A 27,959-nucleotide genomic window follows, 5' to 3' on the forward strand; every position below is an offset into this window, starting at 1 on the left:
GGGCTCCCCGGAAGTGATTCTCCGGAAGCAGCATGGTTGCTTCCCTGCCCTGGCCAGGCTGAGCCCGCTGAACCGCTGACAAGATGCAGTCAGATGATGTGAGTCCTCTTGCGCTGCCACTCGGGTTTTATGAAGTGTGTGTCGCTCGCTTTAGGAGACTCAGAAGCCAGCTACTCAGCTAGCCCGTTAGCGTCGGGTGGCTCCGGAAGCGAGGCTTCCAGAGCCCTGATTTCCGAGCCTGGGGCTCTCACGTGTCTACCCGGGCCCTTCGGGGTTAAGGGGTCAGGACACCGCCACCTCAACCCCCAGGGTCGGTGTATCCAGTCCTTGGTGCCTAGCAAGGAAGGACTTTGCGTATGGTCCCCTGGGGACTCGGGAGGTGGCGGGGGTGGGTGGCGGCCTGGGGGACGGTACGGTGAAGCTTAGACACCAAATTTAAGCATCCTTTTCAACCACGTGCACGGTACTTTAAAGCTTGCTTTTCCTGTGTTAGGTTTGTTTTTTTTTTACGTTTGCTCCACTCTCTGCCCGCGTCAAAATTTTGGAAGCATCCTAGATTTATTCGTTTAGTTATTTGTATGAGATATACTCAAGCGCCTACAGTGTGCCAAGAGTAATTACTGGAGATTTGGTTGTTATTAAGCCAGGCAAAAGACCTCTATTTTACTGGAGCTCTGGCGGGGGAGACAGTAAACACGTGAACAAATTAAATACAGTTGAACCGTCTAATACTACTATGAAAGAAACATCGGGGTGATGAAGTAGAGAGTGATGAGGAGAGACCACTTCGGATAGAGCTGATTAGGGAAGGTTTCTCTGAATAGAAGGTATCTGAGGCGAGATCTAAAAGATGAGAAGGAACCGCCACTGGGGGCTGAGGGAAAAGCAATCAATCTGGGCAGTAAGAACAGTAAAGCACAAACATCTGGAGGTAAGAGAGAAGGAATGTAGTAAAGGACATTCGTGTGACTGTATTATAGAAATCAAGGGAAGAAAGGTAGGGAGTGAAGTTGGATATCTTTGCAGGACAAGATCATGTAGAGTCTTGGAGGAGGTGTTTTAAGCCTTTTTTTTAATGAGAAGTGACATCTGATTTACGTTTGTGATAAAGGTCTCTAGTTGTGCGAAAGGCTTTTGAAGGAGGGAAAGAATGAAAGCAAGGAGACTAGAGCATGATGAAAGTAGCTTCAACTAAGGTGGGAGTGGTCATGAAATGGATGAATTAGAGATCTGTTTTATCATTATAACTGGCAAGACTTGGTTATGGATGAAATGAAGAAGGGAAAAATCAAGGGATTTTTGGATTTGAACAAACCGTTCCGTGGTGGTTTTATTTATGGAGGTGGGGAAGACTAGGGAAGGAACCCAGTATTCTTTTGAGAGGTGTGGAATTGAGAGCTCCATTTGGACCTGTGAATGTGTTTGATGCCTTTTAGACATTCAAGTGGAGATGTCAAGTAAGCAGCTGCATGTATATACAAATCTGGTGCTCAGAAGAGAAGTCTGACCAGGAGATGACAGTTTGGGAGTCATCAACCTGGAGATGATATTTAAAGCCACAAACCAGAATAAGCTCCTACTTCTCCAGTTTCATTTCCTCTTACCTGTTTCCCGCCATCCCCTGCCAAACACACATCCTGTAAAATTCCAAAAATGTTGTTCCATTCTTTAACGCTTCTTTGTGGTTTTCCCTTTAACTACTTTAGAGCCTTTCCCAATTCCTCAAGGCAGCTCACTCAAAGGCTCTCATGCTGTTACACACCTCTACTGTGGCATTTAGATTGCTGCTTTGTGATGCTTTGTTTACATCTCTTTCTGTAGCTAGAAAGAAAAAACTTTTTAAGGATTGTACCTTCCTTCATTCAGCATGTGCCTGAGTGCCTCCTGTGTGTCAGGACTTTGAAATGTCAGTGTCTTACATAAGTATTAAGTGTACAATAAATGCTGAATGAATATAGAGCATATGAGTTAGTGGAGGCTAGCAACAGAGGATCTTCCTTGTCAATGAGATAAAATCATGGTATGTGTGGTACGTATATCCAAAAATCTAGTAGTGTGTGACGATGCATAATGAACACATTAAAAAAAAAAGTCACTACTATATATATAATCTCATATCATTTAAAATATACATGTAGGCATGCTAGTTGGTATAATATACAAATTAAAATACTACGAAATTGTATCTCTGGGCAGTAAGGTTATGGTTATCGCTAATTTGTATTTACTTTTCCTACAAGAATCTGTTATTTGTGTAAAAAAAACAAATAAATCAGACTATTTTACAAAGCATTTCTTTGTCCTCTCATTCTTCAAAGACTCGTTTCCTCAGGAAAGCAGGGTGCTGCCCTAGCGTATTGTTCTCTTGGATTAATATGGCATCTGTTAGGTAAGAGCAATTGAAATGGGTTCCTACTTTGTCTTGCAGGTTATCTGGGATACACTAGGAAACAAGCAATTTTGTTCCTTCAAAATAAGGTGAGTCTAGATTTTCAACTTGGATATAGATTCCATCAGTTGCCCTCTTGGCATCCCATCTTATAATCTTTGCTCTTTTCCTCTCATTCTAGAACCAAGACTCAGAGTTTTTGCAGAAATGAATACAGCCTGACTGGACTGTGTAATCGGTCGTCCTGTCCCCTGGCAAACAGTCAGTATGCCACTATCAAAGAAGAGAAAGGTAACTCCTCGGTTTTAACTTCCAAGAGAAATACTCAACAGCTTTTAAAAGGATATTCTTTAGTCTCTCCGTAAATAATAATAAAACTATTTATCCTGCAGGACAGTGCTACTTGTATATGAAGGTTATAGAACGAGCAGCTTTCCCTAGGCGTCTCTGGGAACGGGTAAGACTTAGAACATAAAATCATGACGACCATTGATCAAGAGCAAAAAGGCCACATGCTTTTCTCACTTCCTTGACCACATCTACCTTAAATTCTTGGAGCCATCCTTATTAGGCCCCATAAGTGTTGTTAACAGTGAAGACTTAATATTACCCTTGCCCTTCAAGCTTCCTTTCTGTTTAACAGGTCCGGCTTCATAAAAACTATGAGAAAGCACTGGAGCAAATAGATGAAAATCTGATTTACTGGCCCCGTTTCATTCGACACAAATGTAAGCAGAGATTCACCAAGATCACCCAGTACCTAATTCGAATTCGAAAACTTACACTAAAGCGACAGTAAGTACTGATCGTTCATTTATTTGTTTTTAAATTACCTTTCCATGCATCTTATTATGAAGCTGAGATATTGTGAAACCTCTAATAATGTTTTCTGTTAAGTTCAACTTTGGGTAATTTTTTATGACATGCTAAGCAGCAGCAGCTTTACCACAGATTAAAGTTGTGCCCTTTAATTTTGCAGGATTTTAAAAACAGTAGAGTACAACTTGATTATCAGCTTCAGAAAACTGTCTTTATAACCCTGAGGGAATCCTAAAATTAGGGAGTTGAAACTGATCTAAAAAATGTGAAATGGAGTGTAAGAACTTTACTCTGGGTTCACTGAAAACTTATTTTTTAAAGTGATATGAGATCCACAGAATTAATTGCATGCCGTCTTTAAGGAGTGATAGGCCCTAATTCATTGTGACCTGCAGAGAAAGCTAGAGATGTCAGTCTTCTGTAGAAAATTATTTTTTCTTAGCTTGCAGAAGCATTAATCTTTAGCATTGTAAACACCCTCAGAAGTTTCAGGATGCCTAAAGAAACAAAAACAGCCACGTATATGAACAATGTCAAATATATGTAAAAATGCCTGACTTTTTATAGCATTAACTATCTAGAAAATTTTATGTAACTTGCTATATTTAGCTGAGCCCTACAAAATCAATTCCAATCCTTTTTTTTCTTCTTTTTTTTTAAAGGAACATATAGAACATGTACTTGGGGTCTCTGATCATGTGTTTTATTTCCCATAGGAGGAAACTTGTTCCTTTGAGTAAGAAGGTGGAACGGAGGGAAAAAAGAAGAGAGGTAACTTATTCTGATAATCGTAGGTTCTGTATTTTCATTGAGGGTAGGGCTGTGTAGTCAGGGCTCATGAGAACGATTCAGTCACTGCTGTCTGTGAACTGTTCAGGCCCTAGATCATGGACAACAGTATTAGTTGCATATGCTATCTGATATTCCATATCTGAAGATTATGACTTTCAGGGCAGGTTAAAATGTGGGTACTTTGGGGGTGTGTGTAACGGAGAACAGAAAAAATACCTTAAATAGAGATCCACAACTCCTTGTCTGAAATTCTTGAGGTCAGATTTAGAATTCTGGTATGTTGCCAATCTTATGTTTTACATATTACCCTCAGCCGGTTTTGAGCATTCTCATTAAACACACTAGTAGTTGTGCAGTGAAATATAACAGTGTTTCACTAGATGAATCCACACTAGATGGAATTTAAAAAATTTTTTTAAGGAGCCTCATGTCGGTTCAGGTCATATTAGGCATCTAACTGGGTTTTGGGGGTTCTGAAATTGCTGGTAGGGATTAATTGGGATTATTTGTTTCTTTGAAGTAAACGTGTCAGCTTTGTTACTGAAGTAGTGAACAGTGATGGTAATATTTTGCTGTCCATGGATAATCTAGTCAGGAAATCCCAGCCTTTGTCACAGAGAGCAGTCTGCCACTCCACCTCATGAGACCTCACTCAGGCTGAGTATTCTTATGCTTTTAAGACCCAGGAATTAGCTTTTCCTGACAAGTTCACATTTTCAGTCATTCTAGCTATTTGCTTTGCTTACCATCCTTCCACCAACAGACATTTACCTCATCATTTGTCATATCCTATCAAGGAATAGCTTTAATAATCTTGATGCTTTTGTTTCCATTAGTCACAGAGTTCTGTATCTCAAACCTGTTATATCATTGGTCTCCAAACTTATTTTTTTGGTGCCGAAACCTGGGATTGAATCTCCAAACTTTTTTGATCACTCACCCCATCAATAAAATTTTTGAACATATGCTCCCCAATATATTACTTGTAAATGTTATTATACATGTATATTTGCACTAATAGGTGTATTATAAGTAAAAGTTTGTGATGTAGTGAAGTGAAGTTTTGGTTCTCAGCAGTGTAAATTTGCCTTTAAGGGCTGTCATAAGTGATAGAGAGCTCAGAGACAGAGAGAAAGGAGGGCATTTTTGAGTGCCTGCATTTAGTACTTGCTGTTCATTTTTCATTCTCCACCACCAATTATGCAGACATTTTTGTTTAAATCTGGCTAGTGAGTTTTCATCCTCCCTGAGTCAAAACAGGCATTCTTGCAAATCTTTCAGAAGAAATTAAAATTTTCTATTTTTACCAAATAAGTTTGAAGCCCTCTGAAATAGATTTGGAAGATTTTTAAATGGGTTAGAAAATTCCGTTTCCAAATTTTTTAAGTGTGTGATTGCAGTTTTTATAGAAGACACGTTTTCAGCAATGTCACATATAGATGTAATCACTTTTTTAAATGTTCTAGCCACAGAACAAGTTTTTTTTGGAAAAACAATTCTTTCAAACTCACTGTTAAAATATTGTCTTTCCTTTGAAAGAACAGAGTGAGTGTATTTATTTTTTAAAACTTCTGCTACAGGGGCTTCCCTGGTGGCGCAGTGGTTAAGAATCCGCCTGCCAATGCAGGGGACACGGGTTCGAGCCCTGGTCCGGGAAGATCCCACATGCGGCGGAGCAACTAAGCCCGTGCGCCACAACTACTGAGCCTGTGCTCTAGAGCCTGCGAGCCACAACTACTAAGCCTGTGCACCACAACTACTGAAGCCCGTGTGCCTAGAGCTGGTGCTCTGCAACAAGAGAAGCCACTGCAATGAGAAGCCCGCGCACTGCAATGAAGAGTAGCCCCCGCTCACCACAACTAGAGAAAGCCCGCGTGCAGCAACGAAGGCCCAACGCAGCCAAAAATAAATAAATTAAATAAATTAAAAAAAAAAAACAGAAAAACTTTTGCTACATTACATACTGCTGACAGCCATCTGTCATCTTAGAAAAGGCTGACAAATCTGGAACATTTTTCTTTTTGTGAAAAATGCATGGTTCTTTAAGTTCTACAACTCTTTTTAAAGTACTAAACCATTAAATAACCAGCATACATCTTTAAAACTACTCCCTATCTTATTGCAAAGTACTCAATATCATCTATGAATCCACTTAACCAAGCAAATAGCTATAGGCTGCAATAATCTGAATAAAGGAGTGAGACCACCACTTTCAAACTCTTTGTGCAGTATTTTTTCCCTTGGCATATCTTGCTCACTGTAATGTGACACACAACTATTTCCTTTATGGACAGAGTCAAGGCAGCTATGTCAGTATGCATAAAAATGTGTAATAGTTAATATCTTAAAGAAAAAAATATACAAAAAAGTTGTGAATATTTGCTTGCTACATCGCAGTGGATCACCCCTGAGGTGTAAGCACCCGCTTTAGAGAAAAACGTAGATCACAGGAACCTTCTAACTGCTCTGTGTGCTCCCAGTCTCCCTGCATTGTAATTGATCCTGTGCATTGTTCACCCTAACATAGCTTCAGTGTGTGACACTAACTTTCTCTATGATTTTTACTCTCAAATTAATGCACAGTCTTTGGCAAGAAAGGTAGATTGAGGTTACATTTTTATGTTTTGTTTGTGTAAAGGTTGATACCATGTATCATTTCCTACAAAAGACCACTGAAGAGATTTTTTGATCTACTTTCTATCTATCACATGGAATCTAACATGGTTTTAGAAAACGTAAATGGGTGAAGGTCTCTGTTTCCTTTTCGCAGCATTTATGGAGTCTGCTTCAGGACTTCTAATTTTCTGAGACACTTAAATGTATGTAGACCTACTTGCTTTGTGTATCTGTCAAAGGCTTTGTAGAATGTAATTTAGAAATCTATTCGTAAGGGACCTCCCTGGTGGCGCAGTGGTTAAGACTCCATGTTCCCAATGCAGGGGGCCCAGTTTCGATCCCTGGTCCAGGAACTAGATCCCACACGCGTGCCGCAACTAAGGAGCCCACGAGCCGCAACTAAGACCCAGTGCAACCAAATAAATAAATTTAAAAAAAATTAAATGATCAAACTATTTTAAAAAATCTATTCATAAAGCCATAGGAATTCTTAAAAAGATATATATATATCTGGTTGGACAGGCAGAAGTTCCTATTACAGTAAGAGGGAAAAGGGGATTACATGTTTCACATAAAAACTTGATTTCTCCGACTTCTACAGGCTGAAAAATGAGTCTAATGAAGTAAATGGGTTTGCTCTTTTTCTCTTATAGGAAAAGGCGTTAATAGCTGCTCAGCTGGACAACGCCATCGAAAAGGAATTGCTGGAGAGACTGAAACAAGATACGGTGAGAAAGCTAGGAACTCTGGGGTACAGATTTTATTTGTTAGGTGGTAATATGCTAGGAAATGTAGGAATAGTGGGAAATGTGTTTTATTTTTAAAGATGCTAGAAAGATCTTCACCTTGATTTTATTACTGGAATAAAATAAATATCATATAGGCCCTGGCTTCCTCATTTTAGTTCCTTGATCAAGCACATAAAATACTTAAGTTACCCTCGATACTTCAGTAGAGAGACCTTTCCTTTTTGCCATTATTCCCAACTCCTCCTCCCAAACACAACAATTCCAGATCTCTCTATAAAAGCCACACAGTGTTGGTCCTCCTGCCTAGTCATCCTAGTCTTTTAAGGTTCTTTAAAATGAATTTTTATTGTCTTTTGAAAAATTAATGTCATTTACAGAAACAACATGAATAAAATTTACTTTTTCCTTACTATTTCCCCTTTATCAGCAAAATTACATTTGTTCCAATCCATGGGTTTTATAGACTATTAAGTTTTAAGTGATCTGGTATCCATCCTTCATGGAAGGTGCCTGTTTGGTATTGATCGCTGATTATTTAAATGTCAAATATGGGTTTTTGAAAGACACTGCTGGCTCTAGGCCTGAAAATAATATAGTAAGTAATATTACTAATTATCCTTGTTTAATCACTGAGGAAAATAATACACTTGTTGGACAGTGGACTTCAAGCATAAGATCCAAATGTGGTTAAAGCTGGCCCACTTTATGTTCTTTAGTATGGCGACATCTACAACTTCCCCATCCATGCCTTCGACAAGGCCCTGGAACAGCAGGAGGCAGACAGTGACTCTTCAGTTGCTGAGGAAAAAGATGACGAAGAAGATGAAGAAGTAAGCTTTGTGTTTTTGCTTTGTCAAGCAGTAATCTATGGGATGAGATCTATTTTTATGCAACTGAGACAGAATATCATTTTCATTTCCCTAATCCAAAATAGATATTTGATTATTTTTTCCTATCATTTTTGATTAATTTGGTTCAGTAGTGGCTGCTTTGTTCTCCAGGTTCAGCCAACAAACTATTTATGCATTGACAATTTGATCTTATTTATTAGCATTCTAAAATTTTTCCTGCAAGATGACAAATGAAGGGTCCTTATTAGCTGAGGGAATATAACATTAAGGAACCTACTGAAATTTACAAAGGGCTTAATTTTACTGTTAATATAGGAGAAGTACTTAAATGATAGTATTTTTAGGTACAGGGCAAATTTAACAGGTAGATTCACAATAGACTCACACAGGTACACAGGTGTAACTTTTCCTAGTAGTAAACTATTTTTTAATATTTGAACTTAATAGTTTTCATTGAATGTGCAAAGAATTGTTTGTTCTTGTACTGTATATTGACTTTAACCATTTAAAATTAGGATGTTTTATCTCTAATGATTTAAATCAGGCATGAGAATTGATATCCCTAAAGTGTTTTAAATTCAGAAGTATTAAACTTGGAAATAAGTTGATTTTGGTTGCCTAGTAAGTAGACTCTCATTCTGTTTATGTTATTGATGCACTTATCAAAGAATAAAACCAGATGTCTAAATTTTCATTATGTATCTTGAACATAACAGTTACATTTTATTTTAGGATGTGGGAAAAAGAGAGTTTGTGGAAGATGATGAAGTTGATGAGAGTGACATAAGTGATTTTGAGGTGAGGTTCATGGGTAAAAATCTGTCCTTTGGCTTCAGACAAAAAAGAGGAAGGGAAGTTCTGGTCACACAGAGCAGATAAATTCTCTAGCTTTAGTTCTAAATAGGCAGTTTGGGGAATGAATCTAGTGTCTTTCCCATTTTTTTCCCTCCCCATATTAGGACATGGATAAACTGGACGCCAGCGGTGATGAAGATCAGGATGATAAATCCTCCAGTGAGGAAGAAGAAAAGGCCGTTGACACTAAACACAATGGCAAAGCACCCTTGAAAGGACCTTGGAGGAGGAAAAAAGCATATGTAGAGATAGAGTACGAGCTGGAGACAGAGCCCGAGGCCAAGGCCAAAACCACGTGATTTCCCTTCAGACGTTTATAAACAGGACTGGACATCTTGAACTTCTTCCCTTTTTTTTATCTTAAACACATACACACTTCTGGGTTTTGCTCTTTATCTTGTTTTTAACACAATATTTGTGTTTTTAATATTTATGCTACTTCTGTGGGGCAAAAAATCTGGGAGGGAGTGGAGAAAAGCCTAAATTGTGAACAGAGTATTTTTATAGCATTGTTACATGTGCTGAAGTAACAGCTTGAGCCCAAGAAACATAACAGATGAGTTTGTGGGTGTAAATATTTCTAAATTTTAAATGCTACCCACCCGTTTCCTTGGTATCCTCCCCCTGCATTCCTCCCCCTCCCCCCTTTATTTAGAAATGTCCAGACTTCAATTTTTTCATGTTCTCTTTTCCCTACTTCTATGGGAGTAAAAAGGAAAGAAGGAAAAAGAAGATCTAAGTTATAATGTTTAATATAAATATACCTTTTTCCTGAAATAATTCCATTTAAAACAACTGGAACAGAAAGAAAATCTTTTCCTCTTCAGGAAAGTAATACAAGTCTTAAGTTGCATCGTAGGGAGCGCCTTCAGAAACCTGCTGCACTCTTCGGATATAGTTCCCCACCTTATTGTCTTCACAGCTTTGGGGGATTTTAGCCAGGAGACCCTGAAACATCAAACCAAACAGTCTTTGTTTTTTTTTGTTTGTTTGTTTGTTTGATATGTGTTTTCCTTTTACCTTGGTTGTTCTTTCTTGGTACCATACTCAAAGAAGGGAAGGACGGATGACACTAGGGCACAGTTCACAGAACAGGTGTAACTTTAGAAACGGAAATGTCCTACTGGAGCACAAAGAAGCAGCTTACTACCAGTCAGGGTGAATCAGATTAAATCTAGGGCTTGAAAAGTGGCCAAGATTAAAAAGCCAAGATGAAATAATTTGAATAAACCATGCTACCCCTAAATATTTTTAGGATATGAATTTCTTTTCATGCTGCCTTATAACTTTCAATTGAAGATTTCTAAATGGGGTAAGAAATGAGACAATAATTTATAAATTATGTACACGTGGACACACAGCTATTATATGCTATGGCTTTGAGAAGTTAACTTCTGCGGAATATGAGACCAAAGGAAGAATTCCCACGTGGATAAATAAGCATGTGGAAAACACAGTTGCCTCTGAAAAAGTGGAAAGATTTCTGGTAAACTGAATTACTTATTCTACCTAAATTATTACTCCTTGCTGGTTTATAGCCCATTATTTCAACCTTTTTATTTTTTCACTCAGACCACTAGAACAGAACTTAAATTTTACAAATTCTTGATCATGATCCTTTTGCCCATTCTCTGTCCTGGCTCCAGAAATATCCACTGATCCTCTTGCCTTTTGGTCTAAACAGTTCTGAATAGCTTTTAAGGAAGAATAAGGTATTAATCAAACTCCATTGAAGGCTAGAAGGCTCAGAGGTAGAGACGCGAACCCCCCATGTTCATTTACAGACGTGGTCAGGCACGTAAATGTAAATTAGAATCACAGGAATTACCTGAGGATGAAGAAGCCTATCTGAAACCAAGTCGCAGACTGTCCCTTACCTTCACCTGTCCTTGAGAGCAGCGGTCCAGGAGAATCAGGCAGTCTGTGGCCTCTTCTAACAAGGCGCTCTTAACAGATTCGGGTGTGAGGCTTGAATCCGTTGCTACATCACATATCAGTTTCAAGAGAGCCTTCAGTAAGACCACAAGTCTACAGGGAACTCTGGAATCAAGAAGAAAAATGATGTTCAGACTCCGAATCAGGTTATTAAAACTGAAAGAGACTTCAAAGGCCATCCAGTAGAAAACCCTCATTTCATAAATGAAGGAACTGAAGTCAAAATTTAAGACCACAAGCTGGAAGCAGAACTAGAGACCAGACTCCAGATTTCTGAACTTCAAGGCCCTTGTTTTTTTCTACAGCACGCTGCCCATACACACTGACATTCTGGCCTGCCCAGGAATACCTAGTTTCCTTCCAGAAGCATGGTCCTACCGTAAGGAAACAGCCCCTCCTGGAAAGGGAGAACTGGGACCTTCCTTACCAGGGGCCTATACTTTTGACCAGAGAACAGGAAATGGCCCATAGTTCTTTAGCTTTGATGCGGTCTTAGGCCTGGAGATTAAAAATACAGTGAGGGAAATAAGCTTGGCTTTTGAGACTTGTCAGTTTGAGTTTTCTGTCACTATATTTCTAGATCCTAGATTACCACCAGTTAGGCCCAGTCTATTTACTTCTACTTAGTGTTTCTAAAAGTTTTTATGATAATGATTACACAAAATTGTAAATGCACTTAATGCCACTGAATTGTACACTTTAAAATGGTAAATTTTATGTATTTTTTAACCACAATAAAAAAATAAAAAGCCTTAAGGAAGCTGAAAAATAATTCAACTTGTAGTGTGAAAATGTAAGTAAACTATGTTTGTGGGCAGAAATGTGACTGGGAGAAGGAAAGTTTGCATCCCTCATCTTGATCTAAAAAACATCGAGTGGTTTCCTGTAACTTGTGTGCTGCTCAGCCCTTCACCTGTCATCACTCAGCACACAGCTTGCTGTGTCCCACTCCCCAGGCCCCGCCCCTCCATAATTGACATTCATTTTCTGACCTCTACATTTGCTTGCCGACCTCTTCTACTTGGACAGTATTAGTCTGATTCAATGTCATTCATGCATCTATTCCAGTCACTTTAAAAATCTGTGTACTTAATACCAGGTTGTGAGTAAGTTCTGGAGTTCTCAGTGTGCTAAAGGGGTCAGTCCTCCATCCTCCTGGAGCTTCTCGTTCAGCAGAGGAGAAAGACAGTCAGCAAATAAATGCAACCTCGTTACAAATGTGACTGGGGTGTACATTATGAGGAGATGAGAGAATACGGCTCAGAACAGAGACACACACATGTTGCTGAGGCACTGGACTCTCACTGAATTAAACATTGTTATTTCATGCAAGAGAGCCTTCTGCAGACCCAACATGTTTGGGTTCCAGCTTGCTGTTCGGGACACCTACCTCGAGCCAGAGTTGGAATGCTAAGCAAATATATCCCAGATCAGTATTCTGATCACTGCAGATGTTCAGTGATGTGCTATGAGTGCTCCATTCTCAATCAGATTTAAGAAACATTAGGGTGAACAAAGTTAAGTACGTCTACTGTAGCACTGCTAAATGGCCTTTAAAATTCTAATATGCATTATAAATCCAGAGAAATGTACACCTGAAGGAACTGACTATATCTTTTCAGTGCCACTTTCACAGTTCAAAATCCAATTGGTATGGAAAAACAGGAGGTATTCAAATATATGGCACGTCCTCAATACTTTGTACTGAATGTACATCTGGGCAAGTTCTGAAGGGAGTATTGGCTGAGTTTTGCCCCTCTTAGCACACCTGTCTGTTGGCTGTCATACCTGGGCCAAGTATACTGCATGAGAAGTTTTAGGGCTTCCAATATCTTCAATCTAGCCTCCTCCTCGGGTCCATCATAAACCTCCAGATAACCAATGATGACTCGCTCCAGCCTCTTCAAGTGCCGGACAGTTAAGATCCCCAACCTAAAAATGACAGAGAAAATGTGAGTCCAAAGAGTGAAGTTGAGGCGTATGGCCACGCCCAGCTGCCCTGGGGCTCACCTCTTCACAAAAGCCGGTAGGTTTCTTGCGTAAGTCCTGCGTAGGAGAAGGCGGTGCTCGGGCTCCATGTGCGTCAGGATCAGCTGCAGGACCTCGTCACAGTGTGTGCTGGGTCGGGCTGCATCTCCCTTCCAGTGCAGGGCTTTCTCCAGGATGGGGAATAAATCCAGCAGACACAGGAGCACAGCCTAGGAGGAAGTAATAGAAAGGACCTGTAGTAAACTAATTTGTGTTCACAACACTCAGATTTTTCTAGCAACTTCCACTAATCTACCATCCTTGGGGTCCATGTCATAGAATTCTAAAACAGTCTAGTAATAAGTTTAATGTATATTACTTTACATTTTCAAACTTTTTTTACATTCTTTTATCTCCATCGGACCGTCTCAAGTTAATACCTTCTCCTCAGGATGATTCTTTGCTAATCTATAAAATTGGAAGAATAGCAGAGTTAAGACTTTAATCCAAAACTTAGGAGTCTAAGTCTACTGTCAGTCAATTCCTGAGTCTAAGTGATATTCACAAGTATTTACAATAAAACCACTCCCAAACAGAATCTCAGATGATCCTATTTGTATCCACTTTGACAGCCCTATCTGAAATTTCAGTGTCTAGGCACTCCCTTTTAGCTATCCCGGGATCTTTGTTTTTTCTTTTACATCTTTTTTCCTCTTTCCTTTATTTTTTTTTTTTTTAAATCACCGGCTCAAGAGCCCTAACACCTTTCTGGCTGTTAGCACAGCCTGCGTTCTCAAAACCAAAAATAGTATTTAAAAAAGAAAGGTGACAGGCTGAGGTGGGAGGAGGGAGACTAGGCATAAAATAAGAAACAAGGTAATTTCGACTTCTAATTTTATGTAACTTGTTTCTTCTGTCTTCAGAATGTTCTCTGCACACCCCCCATAGCTGAAACTTTTTTTTTTAACATCTTTACTGCAGTATAATTGCTTTATATTCTTGTGTTACTTGCTGCTGTATAATAAAGTGAATCAGCTATACATATACATATATCCCCATATCTCCTCCCTCTTGCGTCTCCCTCCCACCCTCCCTATCCCACCCCTCTAGGTGGTCACAAAGCACCGAGCTGATCTCCCTGTGCTATGCGGCTGCTTCCCACTAGCTATTTTACATTTGGTAGTGTATATATGTCCATGCCACTCTCTCACTTCATCCCAGCTTATCCTTCCCCCTCCCCGTGTCCTCAAGTCCATTCTCTACGTCTGCGTCTTTATTGCTGTCCTGTCCCTAGGTTCTTCAGAACGTTTTTTTTTTTTTAGATTCCATATATATATGTGTTAGCATATGGTATTTGTTTCACTCTTTCTGACTTACTTCACTCTGTGTGACAGACTCTAGGTCCATCCACCTCACTACAAAAAACTCAATTTCGTTTCTTTTTATGGCTGAGTAATATTCCATTGTATATATATGCCACATCTTCTTTATCCATTCATCTGTCGATGGACACTTAGGTTGCTTCCATGTCCTTGCTATTGTAAATAGAGCTGCAATGAACATTGTGGTACATGACTCTTTTTGAATTATGGTTTTCTCAGGGTATATGCCCTGTAGTGGGATTGCTGGGTCGTATGGTAGTTCTATTTTTAGTTTTTTAAGGAACCTCCACACTGTTCTCCACAGTGGCTGTATCAATTTACATTCCCACCAACAGTGCAAGAGGGTTCCCTTTTCTCCACACCCTCTCTAGCATTTATTGTTTGTAGATTTTTTGACAATTGCCATTCTGACTGGTGTGAGGTGATATCTCATTGTAGTTTTGATTTGCATTTCTCTAACGATTAGCGATGTTGAGTATCCTTTCATGTGTTTGTTGGCAATCTGTATATCTTCTTTGGAGAAATGTCTGTTTAGGTCTTCTGCCCATTTTGGATTGGGTTGTTTGTTTTTTGCATATTGAGCTGCATGAGCTGCTTGTATATTTTGGAGATAAATCCTTTGTCAGGTGCTTCATTTGCAAATATTTTTTCCCATCCTGAGGGTTGTCTTTTCGTCTTCTTTATGGTTTCCTTTGCTGTGCAAAAGCTTTTAAGTTTCATTAGGTCCCATTTGTTTATTTTTGTTTTTATTTCCATTTCTCTAGGAGTTGGGTCAAAAAGGATCTTGCTGTGATTTATGTCATATAGAGTGTTCTACCTATGGTTTCCTCTAAGAGTTTTACAGTGTCTGGCCTTACCTTTAGGTCTTTCATCCATTTTGAGTTTATTTTTGTGTGTGGTGTTAGGGAGTGTCCTAATTTCATTCTTTTACATGTAGCTATCCAGTTTTCCCAGCACCACTTATTGAAGAGGCTGTCTTTTCTCCATTGTATATTCTTGCTTCCTTTATCAAACATAAGGTGACCATATGTGTGTGGGTTTATCTCTGGGCTTTCTATCCTGTTCCATTGATCTAGATTTCTGTTTTTGTGCCAGTACCGTACTGTCTTGATTACTGCAGCTTTGTAGTATAGTCTGAAGTCCGGGAGCCTGATTCCTCCAGCTCCGTTTTTCTTTCTCAAGATTGCTTTGGCTATTCGGGGGCTTTTGTGTTTCCATACAAATTGTGAAATTTTTTGTTCTAGTTCTGTGAAAAATGCCATTAATAGTTTAATAGGGATTGCATTGAATCTGTAGATTGCTTTGGGTAGTATAGTCATTTTCACAATGCTGATTCTTCCAATTCAAGAACATGGTATATCTCTCCATCTGTTTGTATCATCTTTAATTTCTTTCATCAGTGTCTTATAGTTTTCTGCATACAGGTCTTTTGTCTCCTTAGGTAGGTTTATTCCTAGGTATTTTATTCTTTTTGTTGCAATGGTAAATGGGAGCGTTTCCTTAATTTCTCTTTCAAATTTTTCATCATTAGTGTATAGGAATGCAAGAGATTTCTGTGCATTGATTTTGTATCCTGCTACTTTACCAAATTCATTATTAGCTCTAGTAGTTTTCTGGTAGCTTCTTTAGGATCCTCTGTGTATAGTATCATGTCATCTGCAAACAGTGACAGTTTTACTTCTTTTCCGATTTGGATTCCTTTTCTTTTTCTTCTCTGATTGCTGTGGTTAAAACTTCCAAAACTATGTTGAATAATAGTGGTGAGAGTGGATAACCTTGTCTTGTTCCTGATTTTAGAGGAAACGGTTTCAGTTTTTCACCATTGAGAACGATGTTGGCTGTGAGTTTGTCATATATGGCCTTTATTATGTTGAGGTAAGTTCCCTCTATGCCTACTTTCTGGAGGGTTATCATAAATGGGAGATGAATTTTGTTGAAAGCTTTGTCTGCATCTATTGAGATGATATGGTTTTTCTCCTTCAATTTGTCAATATGATTTATCACATTGATTGATTTGCATGTACTGACGAATCCTTGCATTCCTGGGATAAACCCCACTTGATCATGGTGTATGATCCTTTTAATGTGCTGTTGGATTCTGTTTGCTCGTATTTTGTTGAGGTTTTCTGCATCTATGTTCATCAGTGATATTGGCCTGTAGTTTTCTTTTTTTGTGACATCTTTGTCTGGTTTTGGTATCAGGATGATGGTGGCCTTGTAGAATGAGTTTGGGAGTGTTCCTCCCTCTGCTAAATTTTGGAAGAGTTTGAGAAGGGTAAGTGTTAGCTCGTCTCTAAATGTTTGATAGAATTCGCCTGTGAAGCCATCTGGCCCTGGGCTTTTGTTTGTTGGAAGATTTTTAATCACAGTCTCAATTCCAGTGCTTGTGATTGGTCTGTTTATATTTTCTGTTTCTTCCTGGTTCAGTCTCAGAAGGTTGCGCTTTTCTAAGAATTTGTCCATTTCTTCCAGATTGTCCATTTTATTGGCATATAGTTGCTTGTAGTAAATCTCATGATCCTTTGTATTTCTGCAGTGTCAGTTGTCACTTCTTTTTCATTTCTAATTCTATTGATTTGAGTCTTCTCCCTTTTTTTCTTGATGAGTCTGGCTAATGGTTTATCAATTTTGTTTATCTTCTCAAAGAACCAGCTTTTAGTTTTATTGATCTTTGCTATCGTTTCCTGCATTTCTTTTTCATTTATTTCTGATCTGATCTTTATGGTTTCTTTCCTTCTGCTAACTTTGGGGGTTTTTTTCTTCTTCTTTCTCTAATTGCTTTAGGTGTAAGGTTAGGTTGTTTGAGATTTTTCTTGTTTCTTGAGGTAGGACTGTATTGCTATAAACTTCCCTCCTCGAACTGCTTTTGCTGCATCCCATGGGTTCTGAGTTGTCGTGTTTTCATTGTCATTTGTTCCTAGGTATTTTTTGGTTTCTCTTTGATTTCTTCAGTAATCTCTTGGTTATTTAGTAATGTATTGTTTAGCTTCCATGTGTTTGTATTTTTTACAGATTTTTTCCTGTAATTGATATCTAGTCTCATAGCGTTGTGGTCGGAAAAGATACTTGATACAATTTCAATTTTCTTAAATTTACCAAGGCTTGATTTCTGACCCAAGATATGATCTATCCTGGAGAATGTTCCATGAGCACCTGAGAAGAAAATGTATTCTGTTGTTTTTGGATGGAATGTCCTATAAATATCAATTAAGTCCATCTTGCTTAATGTATCATTTAAAGCTTGTGTTTCCTTATTTATTTTCACTTTGGATGATCTGTCCATTGGTGAAAGTGGGATGTTAAAGTCCCCTACTATTATTGTGTTACTGTCGATTTCCCCTTTTATGGCTGTTAGCATTTGCCTTATGTATCGAGGTGCTCCTATGTTGGGTGCATAAATATTTACAATTGTTATATCTTCTTCTTGGGTTGATCCCCTGATCATTATGTAGTGTCCTTCTTTGTCTCTTGTGATAGTCTTTATTTTAAAGTCTATTTTGTCTGATATGAGAATTGCTACTCCAGCTTTCTTTTGATTTCCATTTGCATGGAATATCTTTTTCCATCCCCTCACTTTCAGTCTGTATGTGTCCCTAGGTCTGAAGTGGGTCTCTTGTAGATAGCATATACATGGGTCTTGTTTTTGTATCCATTCAGCCAGTCTATGTCTTTTGGTTGGAGCATTTAATCCATATACATTTAAGGTAGTTATCAATATGTATGTTCCTATTACCATTTTCTTAATTGTTTTGGGTTTGTTATTGTAGGTCTTTTCCTTCTCTTGTGTTTCCTGCCTAGAGAAGTTCCTTTAGCATTTGTTGTAAAGCTGGTTTGGTGGTGCTGAATTCTCTTAGCTTTTGCTTGTCTGTAAAAGTTTTAATTTCTCCATTGAACCTGAATAAGATCCTTGCTGGGTAATCTTGGTTGTAGGTTTTTCCCTTTCATCACTTTAAATATGTCCTGCCACTCCCTTCTGGCTTGCAGTTTCTGCTGAAAGATCAGCTGTTAACCTTATGGGGATTCCCTTTTATGTTATTTTTTTTCCCTTGCTGCTTTTAATATTTTTTCTTTGTATTTAATTTTTGATAGTTTGATTAATATGTGTCTTGGCGTGTTTCTCCTTGGATTTATCCTGTATGGGACTCTCTGTGCTTCCTGGACTTGACTATTTCCTTCCCCATATTAGGGAAGTTTTCAACTATAGTCTCTTCAAATACTTTCTCAGTCCCCTTTTTTCTCTCTTCTTCTTCTGGGACCCTTATAATTCGAATGTTGGTGCATTTAATGTTGTCCCAGAAGTCTCTGTGGTTGTCCTCAATTCTTTTCATTCTTTTTTCTTTATTCTGCTCTGCAGTAGTTATTTCCACTATTTTATCTTCCAGGTCACTTATCCATTCTTCTGCCTCAGTTATTCTGCTATTGATTCCTTCTAGAGAATTTTTCATTTCATTTGTTGTGTTTTTCATCATTGTTTGTTTGCTCTTTAGTTCTTCTAGGTCCTTGTTAAATGTTTCTTGTATTTTCTCCATTCTATTTCCAAGATTTTGGATCATCTTTACTATCATTACTCTGAATTCTTTTTCAGGTAGACTGCGTATTATGTCTTCATTTGTTTGGTCTGGTGGGTTTTTACCTTGCTCCTTCATCTGCTGTGTATTTCTCTGTCTTCTCATTTTGCTTAACTTACTGTGTTTGGGGTCTCCTTTTCGCAGGCTGCAGGTTCATAGTTCCTATTGTTTTTTGTGTCTGCCCCCAGTGGCTAAGGTTGGTTCAGTGGGTTGTGTAGGCTTTCTGGTGGAGAGGACTGGTGCCTGTGTTCTGGTGGATGAGGCTGGATCTTGTCTTTCTGGTGGGCAGGACCACATCCAGTGGTGTGTTTTGAAGTGGCTGTGAACTTAGTATGATTTTAGCCTCTCTAATGGGTGGGGTTGTGTTCCTGTCTTGCTAGTTGTTTGGCATGGGGTGTCCAGCACTGTAGCTTGCTGGTTGTTGAATGGAGCTTGGTCTTAGCGTTGAGATGGAGATCTCTGGGAGAGCTCTCCCCGACTGATATTACATGGGGCCAGGAGGTCTCTGGTGGTCCAATGTCCTAAACTTGCCTCTCCCACCTCAGAGGCACAGGCCTGACACCCGGCCGGAGCACCAAGACCCTGTCAGCCACATGGCTCAGAAGAAAAGGTAGAAAAAAAAAATAAAGAAAGAAGGAAAAATAAAGTAAAATAAAATTATTAAAATAAAAAAATTTTTTTAATTGTTAAAAATAAAAAAAAGAAAGAAAGAAGAGAGCAACCAAACCAAAAAACAAATCCACCAATGATAACAAGCATTAAAAACTATACAAAAAAAAAAAGAGAAGAAAAAACAGACAGACAGAACCCTAGGATAAATGGTAAAAGCAAAGCTATACAGACAAAATCACACAGAGAAGCATACACATACACACTCAGAAAAAGAGAAAAAGGAAAAAAGTATATATTTTTTAAAAAAAGGAAGAGAGCAACCAAATCAATAAACAAATCTACCAATGATAATAAACTCTAAATAGTAAACTAAGATAAACATAAAACCAGAGACAAATTAGATGCAGAAAGCAAACCCCAAGTCTACAGTTGCTCCCAAAGTCCACCACCTCAATTTTGGGATGATTTGTTGTCTATTCAGGTATTCCACAGATGCAGGGTACTTCGAGTTGATTGTGGAGATTTAATCCACTGCTCCTGAGGCTGCTGGGAGAGATTTCCCTTTCTCTTCTTTGTTCGCACAGCTCCCGGGGTTCAGCTTTGGATTTGGCCCTGCCTCTGCATGTAGGTTGCCTGAGGGCGTCTGTTCTTCCCTCAGACGGGATGGGGTTAAAGGAGTATCTTATTCGGGGGCTCTGGCTCACTCAGGCCGGGGGGAGGGATGGGTACGGATGCGGGGCAAACCTGTGGCAGCAGAGGCCAGCATGACGTTGCACTAGCCTGGGGCTCGCTGTGTGTTCTCCCAGGGAAGTTGTCCCTGGATCACAGGACCCTGGCAGTGGCGGGCTGCACAGGATCCCAGGAGGTGAGGTGTGGAGAGTGACCTGTGCTTGCACACAGGCTTCTTGGTGGCGGCAGCAGCAGCGTTAGCATCTCATGCCGTGTCTGGGGTCTGCGCTGATAGCCGCGGCTCGCACCCGTCTCTGGAGCTCGTTTAGGTGGTGCTCTGAATCCCTTCTCCTCGTGCACCCGAAAACAATGGTCTCTTGCCTCTTAGCCAGGTCCAGACTTTTTCCCGGACTCCCTCCCAGCTAGCTGTGGCGCACTAGGCCCCTTCAGGCTGTGTTCATGCAGCCAACCCCAGTCCTCTCCCTGGGATCCGACCGAAGGCCGAGCCTCAGCTCCCAGTCCCTGCCCGCCCCAGCTGGTGAGCAGACAAGCCTCTCGGGCTGGTGAGTGCTGGTCGGTACTGATCCTCTGTGCGGGAATCTCTCTGCTTTGCCCTCCGCATCCCTGTGGCTGCGCTCTCCTCCGTGGCTCCGAAGCTTCCCTCCCACCACCCGCAGTCTTCACCGAGAAGGGGCTTCCTAGTGTGTGGAAACCTTTCCTCCTTCACAGCTCCCTCCCACTGGTGCAGGTCCCGTCCCTATTCTTTTGTCTCTTGTTTTTCTTTTCTCTTTTGCCCTACCCAGGTACGTGGGGAGTTTCTTGCCTTTTGGGAGGTCTGAGGTCTTCTGCCAGGGTTCAGTAGGTGTTCTGTAGGAGTTGTTCCACATGTAGATGTATTTCTGATGTATTTGTGGGGAGGAAGGTGATCTCCACGTCTTACTCTTCCGCCAGCTTGAAGGTCTCTTCACAGCAGAAGCTGTGCACCGCAGCCTGCCCAGGACCCTATCGTTTACGTCTGTCCTGGTGTCATTCCAAACACCATGCCTGAAACTCTTATTCATCCTTTATAAACAAATATCACCTCCTTACCCGATCCTCTTAAAACCACCCAATACCACCAAACCTCGTTAGCTGCCTACTGTTCAACACCCACTGCACTTTACAGAAAACTTTTAATAGATTTATTACTCTGTATTGTATTTATATATACAGTACATATATTTGCATAAATGTCTCTCCAAAGGATTTCTTAAAGTCAGAAACCCTGTCCGACTCATTCATTCTTGGAACCTACAATGGTTACTGGCACACAGTAGGTACTCAATGTCTACTGGATGAAAGAATAAATGACACAAAAAACCCAACATACAAGGCGTTCCCAGAGTGTGTGTTGATATAAAAGCAGCCCAGAAGGAAGGACACTTAAATTAATAAAAATGGAACTTTTTTGGGAGTTCCTGGTCAGCCCAGTGGTTAGGACTAGGCGCTTCCACTGCAGGGGGCTCGGGTTCAATCCCTGGTTGGGGAAGTAATATCCTGAAAGCTGTGTGGCCAAAAAGAGAAAAAAAAGAAAAAGGAAAGAAAAAAAAAGAACCCATCTCTCTTTTGCTCATAAATAGGTGAGACTAAAAAAAAGTTAAAAATAAAAAATAGAACTTTTTCAGACATAAAGCTGCCCCCAAGTGACATATAATTGACCCAGATGAAGACAAAACACTGGCTTTTCTGTGGAGACTCAGGAATGTGGATGCCTCTTGGGACTGAGACATTTTCACTAGTCATTTGCTACCCCCATATTTTCAACTTGTCAATGGCTCTCAGTTATCATCTTCACCTTCCAAGAAGAGAAAAATGTGTACCAACTATTCTTATTCACATAGTGCCACCTTCTACTCAAATTTGAGAGCTCAGACTCAGAGTTATGAACAAATCTTACCATTACCTGAATGAGGTGGTGCTCCCGTGTGTACAGGTGGTTGAAAAGGGCATGGTATAGGACTTGGGCCCTGTTGTACTGCAGCAAATCAGCAGCTGGCTGCAATCAAACAAATTACCCAATTAAAAGCTTCCCAAGGTTGGCAAAATGTTGATAATTTTTGAGATTGAACATGGTACATGGGATTCATTATACCACTCTCTCTACTTCTGTGTATATTTTAAAAGATCCATAATACACAGTTAAAAAAAAAAAGAAAAGCAGTTTCCTTGAGTAATAGCTTGCACATTTGGGTATAATCCCTTTCAGCTTCTGAATTTTATTTCCTTGCAAGTCAGCTGTTAATGACTCAAAGTCTGGTTCTTCAGTTTGACGACGGTCTATGTTTCTTATATACATCACCTATGAGATACAACCTACTAGGTTGGCAGAGGAAAATACAGAGAGAAAAATATAAATTAGTGAATTGAGAGTCACATGACAGCATTAAAAGAAAGCCAGTTAATAAAAGATATAGACATAGGCAACAGCAGAGCAGTGATGACATGAACGAGGAATGGCCATGAAGACTCAGCCTGCGCCATCGGTACAGAAGACAGAGAACGGAGGCCACTTACCACATTTAGCACAACGTGATGGAGGCAGTGGACACCCAGGATTTTGTTCTCGGTTTGATAGTCATCTGAGATGAGCAATGATGGGGGAAGTACCCTTTCCAGATGTTGGCTCAGCCAGGGTCGAGTGACCTTTTGCAGAGTCCATGAGAAAACATGTTTGGTGGCTGGGTTATTCTTCCAGGAGTCCCTAAATGGAAATGTGAAACCACATTAAGTGACATGGTGTCCAGTTCAAGCTAAATGTATTTTCTTGTACTTGAAAAAAAATACATCCCACATAAGATAACTCTTGATGTTAACAACATACATTCTTAAGATTTAGATCAAAATAACTTACAGAACTTACACTAAATACATTTATCACCCAGGGCTCTGGGTCTAAAGAATATCTGATGAAAAGTAGCCAGTTATAACCACAGCTATGTAAAGAATCTGTGGTGATGGTGGTGGTTACAGTGAGAAAGTGTTGAGAAGGGAGAGAGGAGGAAAGGAAATGTCTTCAGTATCACTATTATTATTATTATTACCACATGGGAGCAAATGAATCAATATTCAAACAGCAATTTATAGCTTATGAAGTGAGTTTACACACATTACTCAACCAATCTTCAAATACGGTGTAACAGGTAGTGTTATCTTTATATTGTAAATAATGAAACTGGTCCTATTCAGAAGCAATAAAAAGAAGCACCAGACGTCCTCAAAACTAAGGCTTTTACCTCCACGTTCCTGGTAAAAAAACAGTTATGTACTCACTTTTTTCTCATCGCTCCAGGGTCACAAACACAAATGTACGAAGTAGCAAGTGGAAACTCACAGAAAATACTTTAGCTAACAGCAATCTAAAGGACTTTTATTTTTTCATCCCAAACATGCTTCCATATCTAATAACTAGCGATGAGTTCCAAGATCCCTAAGTTTAAATTCAAACCGTAAGTTTAAATCTTCTCAAAGTTTAAATCTCCGAATCCCCAACCCCACCTAACTGAAGAAAGTTAAGTCTAAATAAATGGGACAGAACTTCCAATTTCACGGCAGTTGTCAGGACTGGAAAAAGCACTAGAAAATCAAGTCTGAAGACCTGGGTTCTAATGTCGAACTTGCCACTACCGAGTTAATGTCATCACAATCACAACCGTTCTGGGCTTACAACACCTTTATGTCGTTGATGCAGAAACAAGACTCCTTTGAGCTCTAACCTTCTAAAACATTAGGCTGAAGCTTAAGTCGGTGGCCCTTACGGCAGGAGTACTCACTTATTCAAATCGGGTTTGAGAAGCCCCATGACCGCAGTAAATCTCCCTTTCTCATCTTCATTTTCTCCGTGGAGGAATCCAGCCACAGAACCACACTCGGTAACCTGAAGCAGTAAGGCGAGCACCTGTCCAGCGACGCCCTGAGATTTTGGGCTGGTCCACGGTTGCTCCAAGTTGTGTGTGACGGCAAAAATATAGACGGGTCCTGCCAAGTGACGGAGGCCTGCCTTCCATGCAGGGCAAACCAAGGAATTCTTAGCGGTCTCAACTTTCCTCAACAGCTTAAGGAAGAGTAACCCAACTGCTGCCGCTTTCTCGGCCACTTCGGAGTGACGATCACTTCCCCCTTCCGGCCCCTCGGGAGGACCTGCATACTTCCCCAGGGCTTTTGCCACCTGCCCCAGCATCTCGGGCATTCCACGGAGCGAGGTGTCACTCCCCTCAAATAACTGATCACATTCTTTGGCTTCTAGTAGAGCACTGAGGTCCCGAAGAGCTGCATTTCTGGCCTTGCCCCGTCGGGATTCCTGGCCGGCAAACTGGTGCAAGATGTGGGAGAAGGCCTGTCCGAGGGCGGAGGAAGGCCACCGTCCAGGAAAGGAAGAGCCCTCCCGGGGTGGGGATTCCCGAGAGCCGTGAGGCTCCATGCCTCAGACCGAGGACGAGGATGGAGGCGGGAGGGGATCCGCTAAAGAGGGAAGGAAAGATAACTCCGGGGCTGGGATTCTCTCAAAGAACAGAACTAAAATCAAATAAAACGGCGAGACGTCTTGGAGGACCGAGGGAGAGTCTAGCCCGCAGAAGAGTAAAGGTATAAAGGAAAAGATGCGGGAAAGGGGGTTCTCTGGGAGTAACAGAATCTCAGATTTCCAACAGGGGAGGGGAGAAATTACTCTTGCCTCTCTGAAGACTCAAACAAACAAACAAACAGAAAATCCCAAGGAGCCTAAGAAATAAATCTCTAAGGCGTGACACTAACACGGCCGCCGTTACCTGCAGCCTTTGCCACACGCCTGCGCCTAACAGTATCCGACTTAGCAAACGTTGTTACCGCAAAGCACAAGGCTAGCTTCCGCCATTACCGCGGCTACGCTCCGTCATTTCACGACATACTACCGTAAAGCAATAGCGACCCGGGTTCAAGAGAGGGTGGAGCTATGGAGAGTATATTTGCATGGATAATAGCCGCATCGCTATTTTGTTTTGTTTTCACTTACTGAGGTAGAAACAAAAGAAATATCAGGCAATATCGGTGATCGTGATAAAATATACAGGATTTTTTATATCAAGTCTAAGTAAATATGCACTACATCTGTCACCTTTACTGTAAAGTTAGTGGGTCGTACCCGGGGCTCCTTAGCCGACCAGTCACGTTGATCCTTTTGTAGTTCATAAGCGTGATGATTGGGTGTTCACGCGCTTGTGTGACATGTGCCTCCTTCCAACCTTGTTACGACTCTGGCACATTACCAGTCTGACGTGAACTATGAAGGATCTTTTTAATTTTGCGATGGTATAGGTATCGTTTGGTTGCTGATATTAGTTATTTTTGTGTGTCTAGTACGTGGTTGCAAAGCGTGCTTGTCGAGTTCTGCGTTGGCTTTGGTTTTAATTCTACAGCTAGCTGTTTAATGTTGATTACCGTGGGCTTTCAAAAAAGGAAAAACTTAAGTCGCTGGGAAGCGAGAAGTTTAAAAATCGTCTGCGACAACGGGAGTTTAGCTAGAAACACTGCTAATCGGGGTGCGGCTTAGGTTCGCCCGCGGGTGTCCCGGCGGCTCTCGGGGCGGGGTCGGCACTTCTAAGTGGTAGGAGAGGGGGGAGCGGGAGGAGCTAAGGGCCCTGTGCGAGTCCTTGTCTCGGCTGGTCTCTTGCTGCGGGTTCTCTGACGATGGAGCTGAGAACTTTACACCTTGGGTTCCCCGTGGGCCGGTCACCGTCCCCGGCCTTCCCTGGGTGTTTGCCGGTGACTTCTCATAACTTCCGTTGTGTGGTAGGTGCCCGGGGAAGCACACTGTATTTGCGCCAAGGCGTGGGCGGAAGCGCTGAGAAACGGGCGGCGGACACGGGGAGGAGGTGGAGAGCAGGTCTCGTCGCTTCTCGGGGAGGCATCCGCGGCATGCGGCCCCCGGCCGAGGCTCAAACCCACGCTGCCCGGGCGGCCGGCTTAGTTTCCGCCCCCCGTCCCGCAGGTTGCTTCTGGGCTTTAGAATTCTTCTGGTCTCCGACCCCCAAGGCGTCTAGAGCATGACCTGAGGGGTTTTCGGATCTTGGGGCGGAGGGGCCGCGCCGGGGGGGTGTCTAGAGTAGGCTCTGGTCCCCAGGGGGCTATTGGAGTGAAGGGAGACTTAAGGGCTTTCGTCCCGCCTTCGAGACAGCACCGCTTACAGATACTCTATCTGCGGGTCTTGACTGCAAGTGCTTCCTTGCTACCCGCCCCTCGCCCGTTCTGTGACCTTGATGGAAAGTTCGGCACCCTCTCCGTGCCTGAATTTTTTTTAAAGGTAAAATGTGGGTAGTAATAGTCCCTACTTCTTAGAATTGTTAAAGTTGAATATACTTAAACGGCTTAGAGCAATTTTTGGTCCGTGGTCAATTTTATACAGGTGTTAGTTCTTATTGTTAAACCACAGCTTCTGTATTAACTTACATTTTATCTTTTCAGGGGAATTTTATGGTTAGGACCCTTCCTCTCTATGTCTTTCCCTTGGTCTTCCGTTCTCCGACCAACTGGTGGCACTCATGATTTTCTAAGCAATTTCAAACATTGATTAAAAACTCCTCCCAAGGGGATTCTCCCATATTAAGATTTCCCAGATATTGACCCCTATGGGAGCAAGATGGCAATCCACAGACAGTTACTGTATCCCTCCTGTGTGGGACACTGTCTTCCCTGTTCCACGTGCCCTTTGTGCTAAGTGGATCCAAGATCTCACTCCCTTAGGAAAGTACTTGTATTGCAAGCGTTCACCCCCTCTACACTCTGAGTTTCCTGAGGCCAGACACCATGCCTTGCTCTGCAGTGCCTGGCACAGTTTAGTTATGCAGTAGATGTTTGTTGAACCCATATGTCCATCCACAGAGGACTGGCTGAATAAAGCACGGTACAGCCACACAATGCAGTTCTGTGCCGCCGTACAAAGGAATGAAGACCATCTCTGTGGAGGCCATGGAACGCTAGGATATATTGTTTAAGTGAAAAAAGCAAGGCTGAGACCATGTATATGTTGCTTCTCTCCTAAGAAAGGTGTGGTGCATTTGCTCACATTTTAAAGAAGCAGCAATGGCCGACTAAATTACAAACTAATAAAAAAAGGGTTATATGTAAGAAAAGAACAAGGTGAAAAAAATGGGTGTGGAAGCTAGCCTTCTTTCCATATACTCTGTCTTATAGTTTTGACTTTGGCATCATGTAAGTACTTTACATAATTATTTTTTAAAAGAAAATGCAAAGTATTTCCTAAAAAAAAAAGTCATGAATCAAAGTATATTTCAAGTTACTGGCATAGCTGCATGGAAAAATAAGAAACTGACTTTAAAACTCATGATTTTGACTGTATATCCTTAGTGGGACTTACCCTCAGAACAGAAAGGAATGGCAAAGAAATCAAACTGCATTTAGTAATAGTAACTGTTAGTAATAATACCGGTATTGTTAATTATATGCTGTCGCATGTATATTTTACACATATCTGTGTATATAAAATAGGAGGTAAGTATCTTAGTGTTGTTAGAAACCAAGGTCTGCGGTGAAAGATAAAGAGATAACAGGTATCAAATCAATGAAATTAGATGTAAATTCTATAAGCAAAAATTTGAATTGACAATGGTAGTATGAATTCCTGATTAATTTTTCTCTATCTACAAAATACATATATCCTAGCTGTGTCCACTGAAAAGGCCAAGAAGCAGAGACAATCCAATGGCTATGAGCAGCCCTAGTGT

The 27,959-nt window shown here is 40.8% G+C and overlaps 2 protein-coding genes and 1 non-coding gene across 3 annotated transcripts; 2 read left to right on the forward strand and 1 right to left on the reverse strand.

Moving 5' to 3' along the window:
* MAK16 (MAK16 homolog) lies at positions 1–11,753 on the forward strand. The gene is made up of 10 exons (XM_036838610.1): positions 1–98; positions 2,429–2,478; positions 2,571–2,680; positions 2,782–2,846; positions 3,033–3,184; positions 3,925–3,979; positions 7,270–7,344; positions 8,082–8,195; positions 8,949–9,014; positions 9,176–11,753. Exons 1-10 carry the CDS (start codon positions 84–86, stop codon positions 9,368–9,370), a joined length of 897 nt encoding a protein of 298 aa, XP_036694505.1. The 5' UTR covers positions 1–83; the 3' UTR covers positions 9,371–11,753.
* On the reverse strand, positions 9,806–25,113 carry TTI2 (TELO2 interacting protein 2). Its single transcript, XM_036838607.1, has 7 exons — positions 24,015–25,113; positions 22,759–22,945; positions 22,148–22,240; positions 13,017–13,204; positions 12,795–12,938; positions 10,949–11,111; positions 9,806–10,019 (listed from the first exon to the last, which is right to left on the reverse strand). Exons 1-7 carry the CDS (start codon positions 24,659–24,661, stop codon positions 9,915–9,917), a joined length of 1,527 nt encoding a protein of 508 aa, XP_036694502.1. The 5' UTR covers positions 24,662–25,113; the 3' UTR covers positions 9,806–9,914.
* A 277-nt stretch (positions 25,114–25,390) lies between these two features.
* Positions 25,391–25,494, forward strand: LOC118888110. The gene has a single exon (XR_005018253.1). It is a non-coding gene; the product is annotated as a small nucleolar RNA U13 (small nucleolar RNA).
* The last annotated feature ends 2,465 nt before the right edge of the window (positions 25,495–27,959 follow it).

Source organism: Balaenoptera musculus, chromosome 21 (genome assembly GCF_009873245.2).
Source record: "Balaenoptera musculus isolate JJ_BM4_2016_0621 chromosome 21, mBalMus1.pri.v3, whole genome shotgun sequence".
Classification (NCBI taxonomy): Eukaryota; Metazoa; Chordata; class Mammalia; order Artiodactyla; family Balaenopteridae; genus Balaenoptera; species Balaenoptera musculus.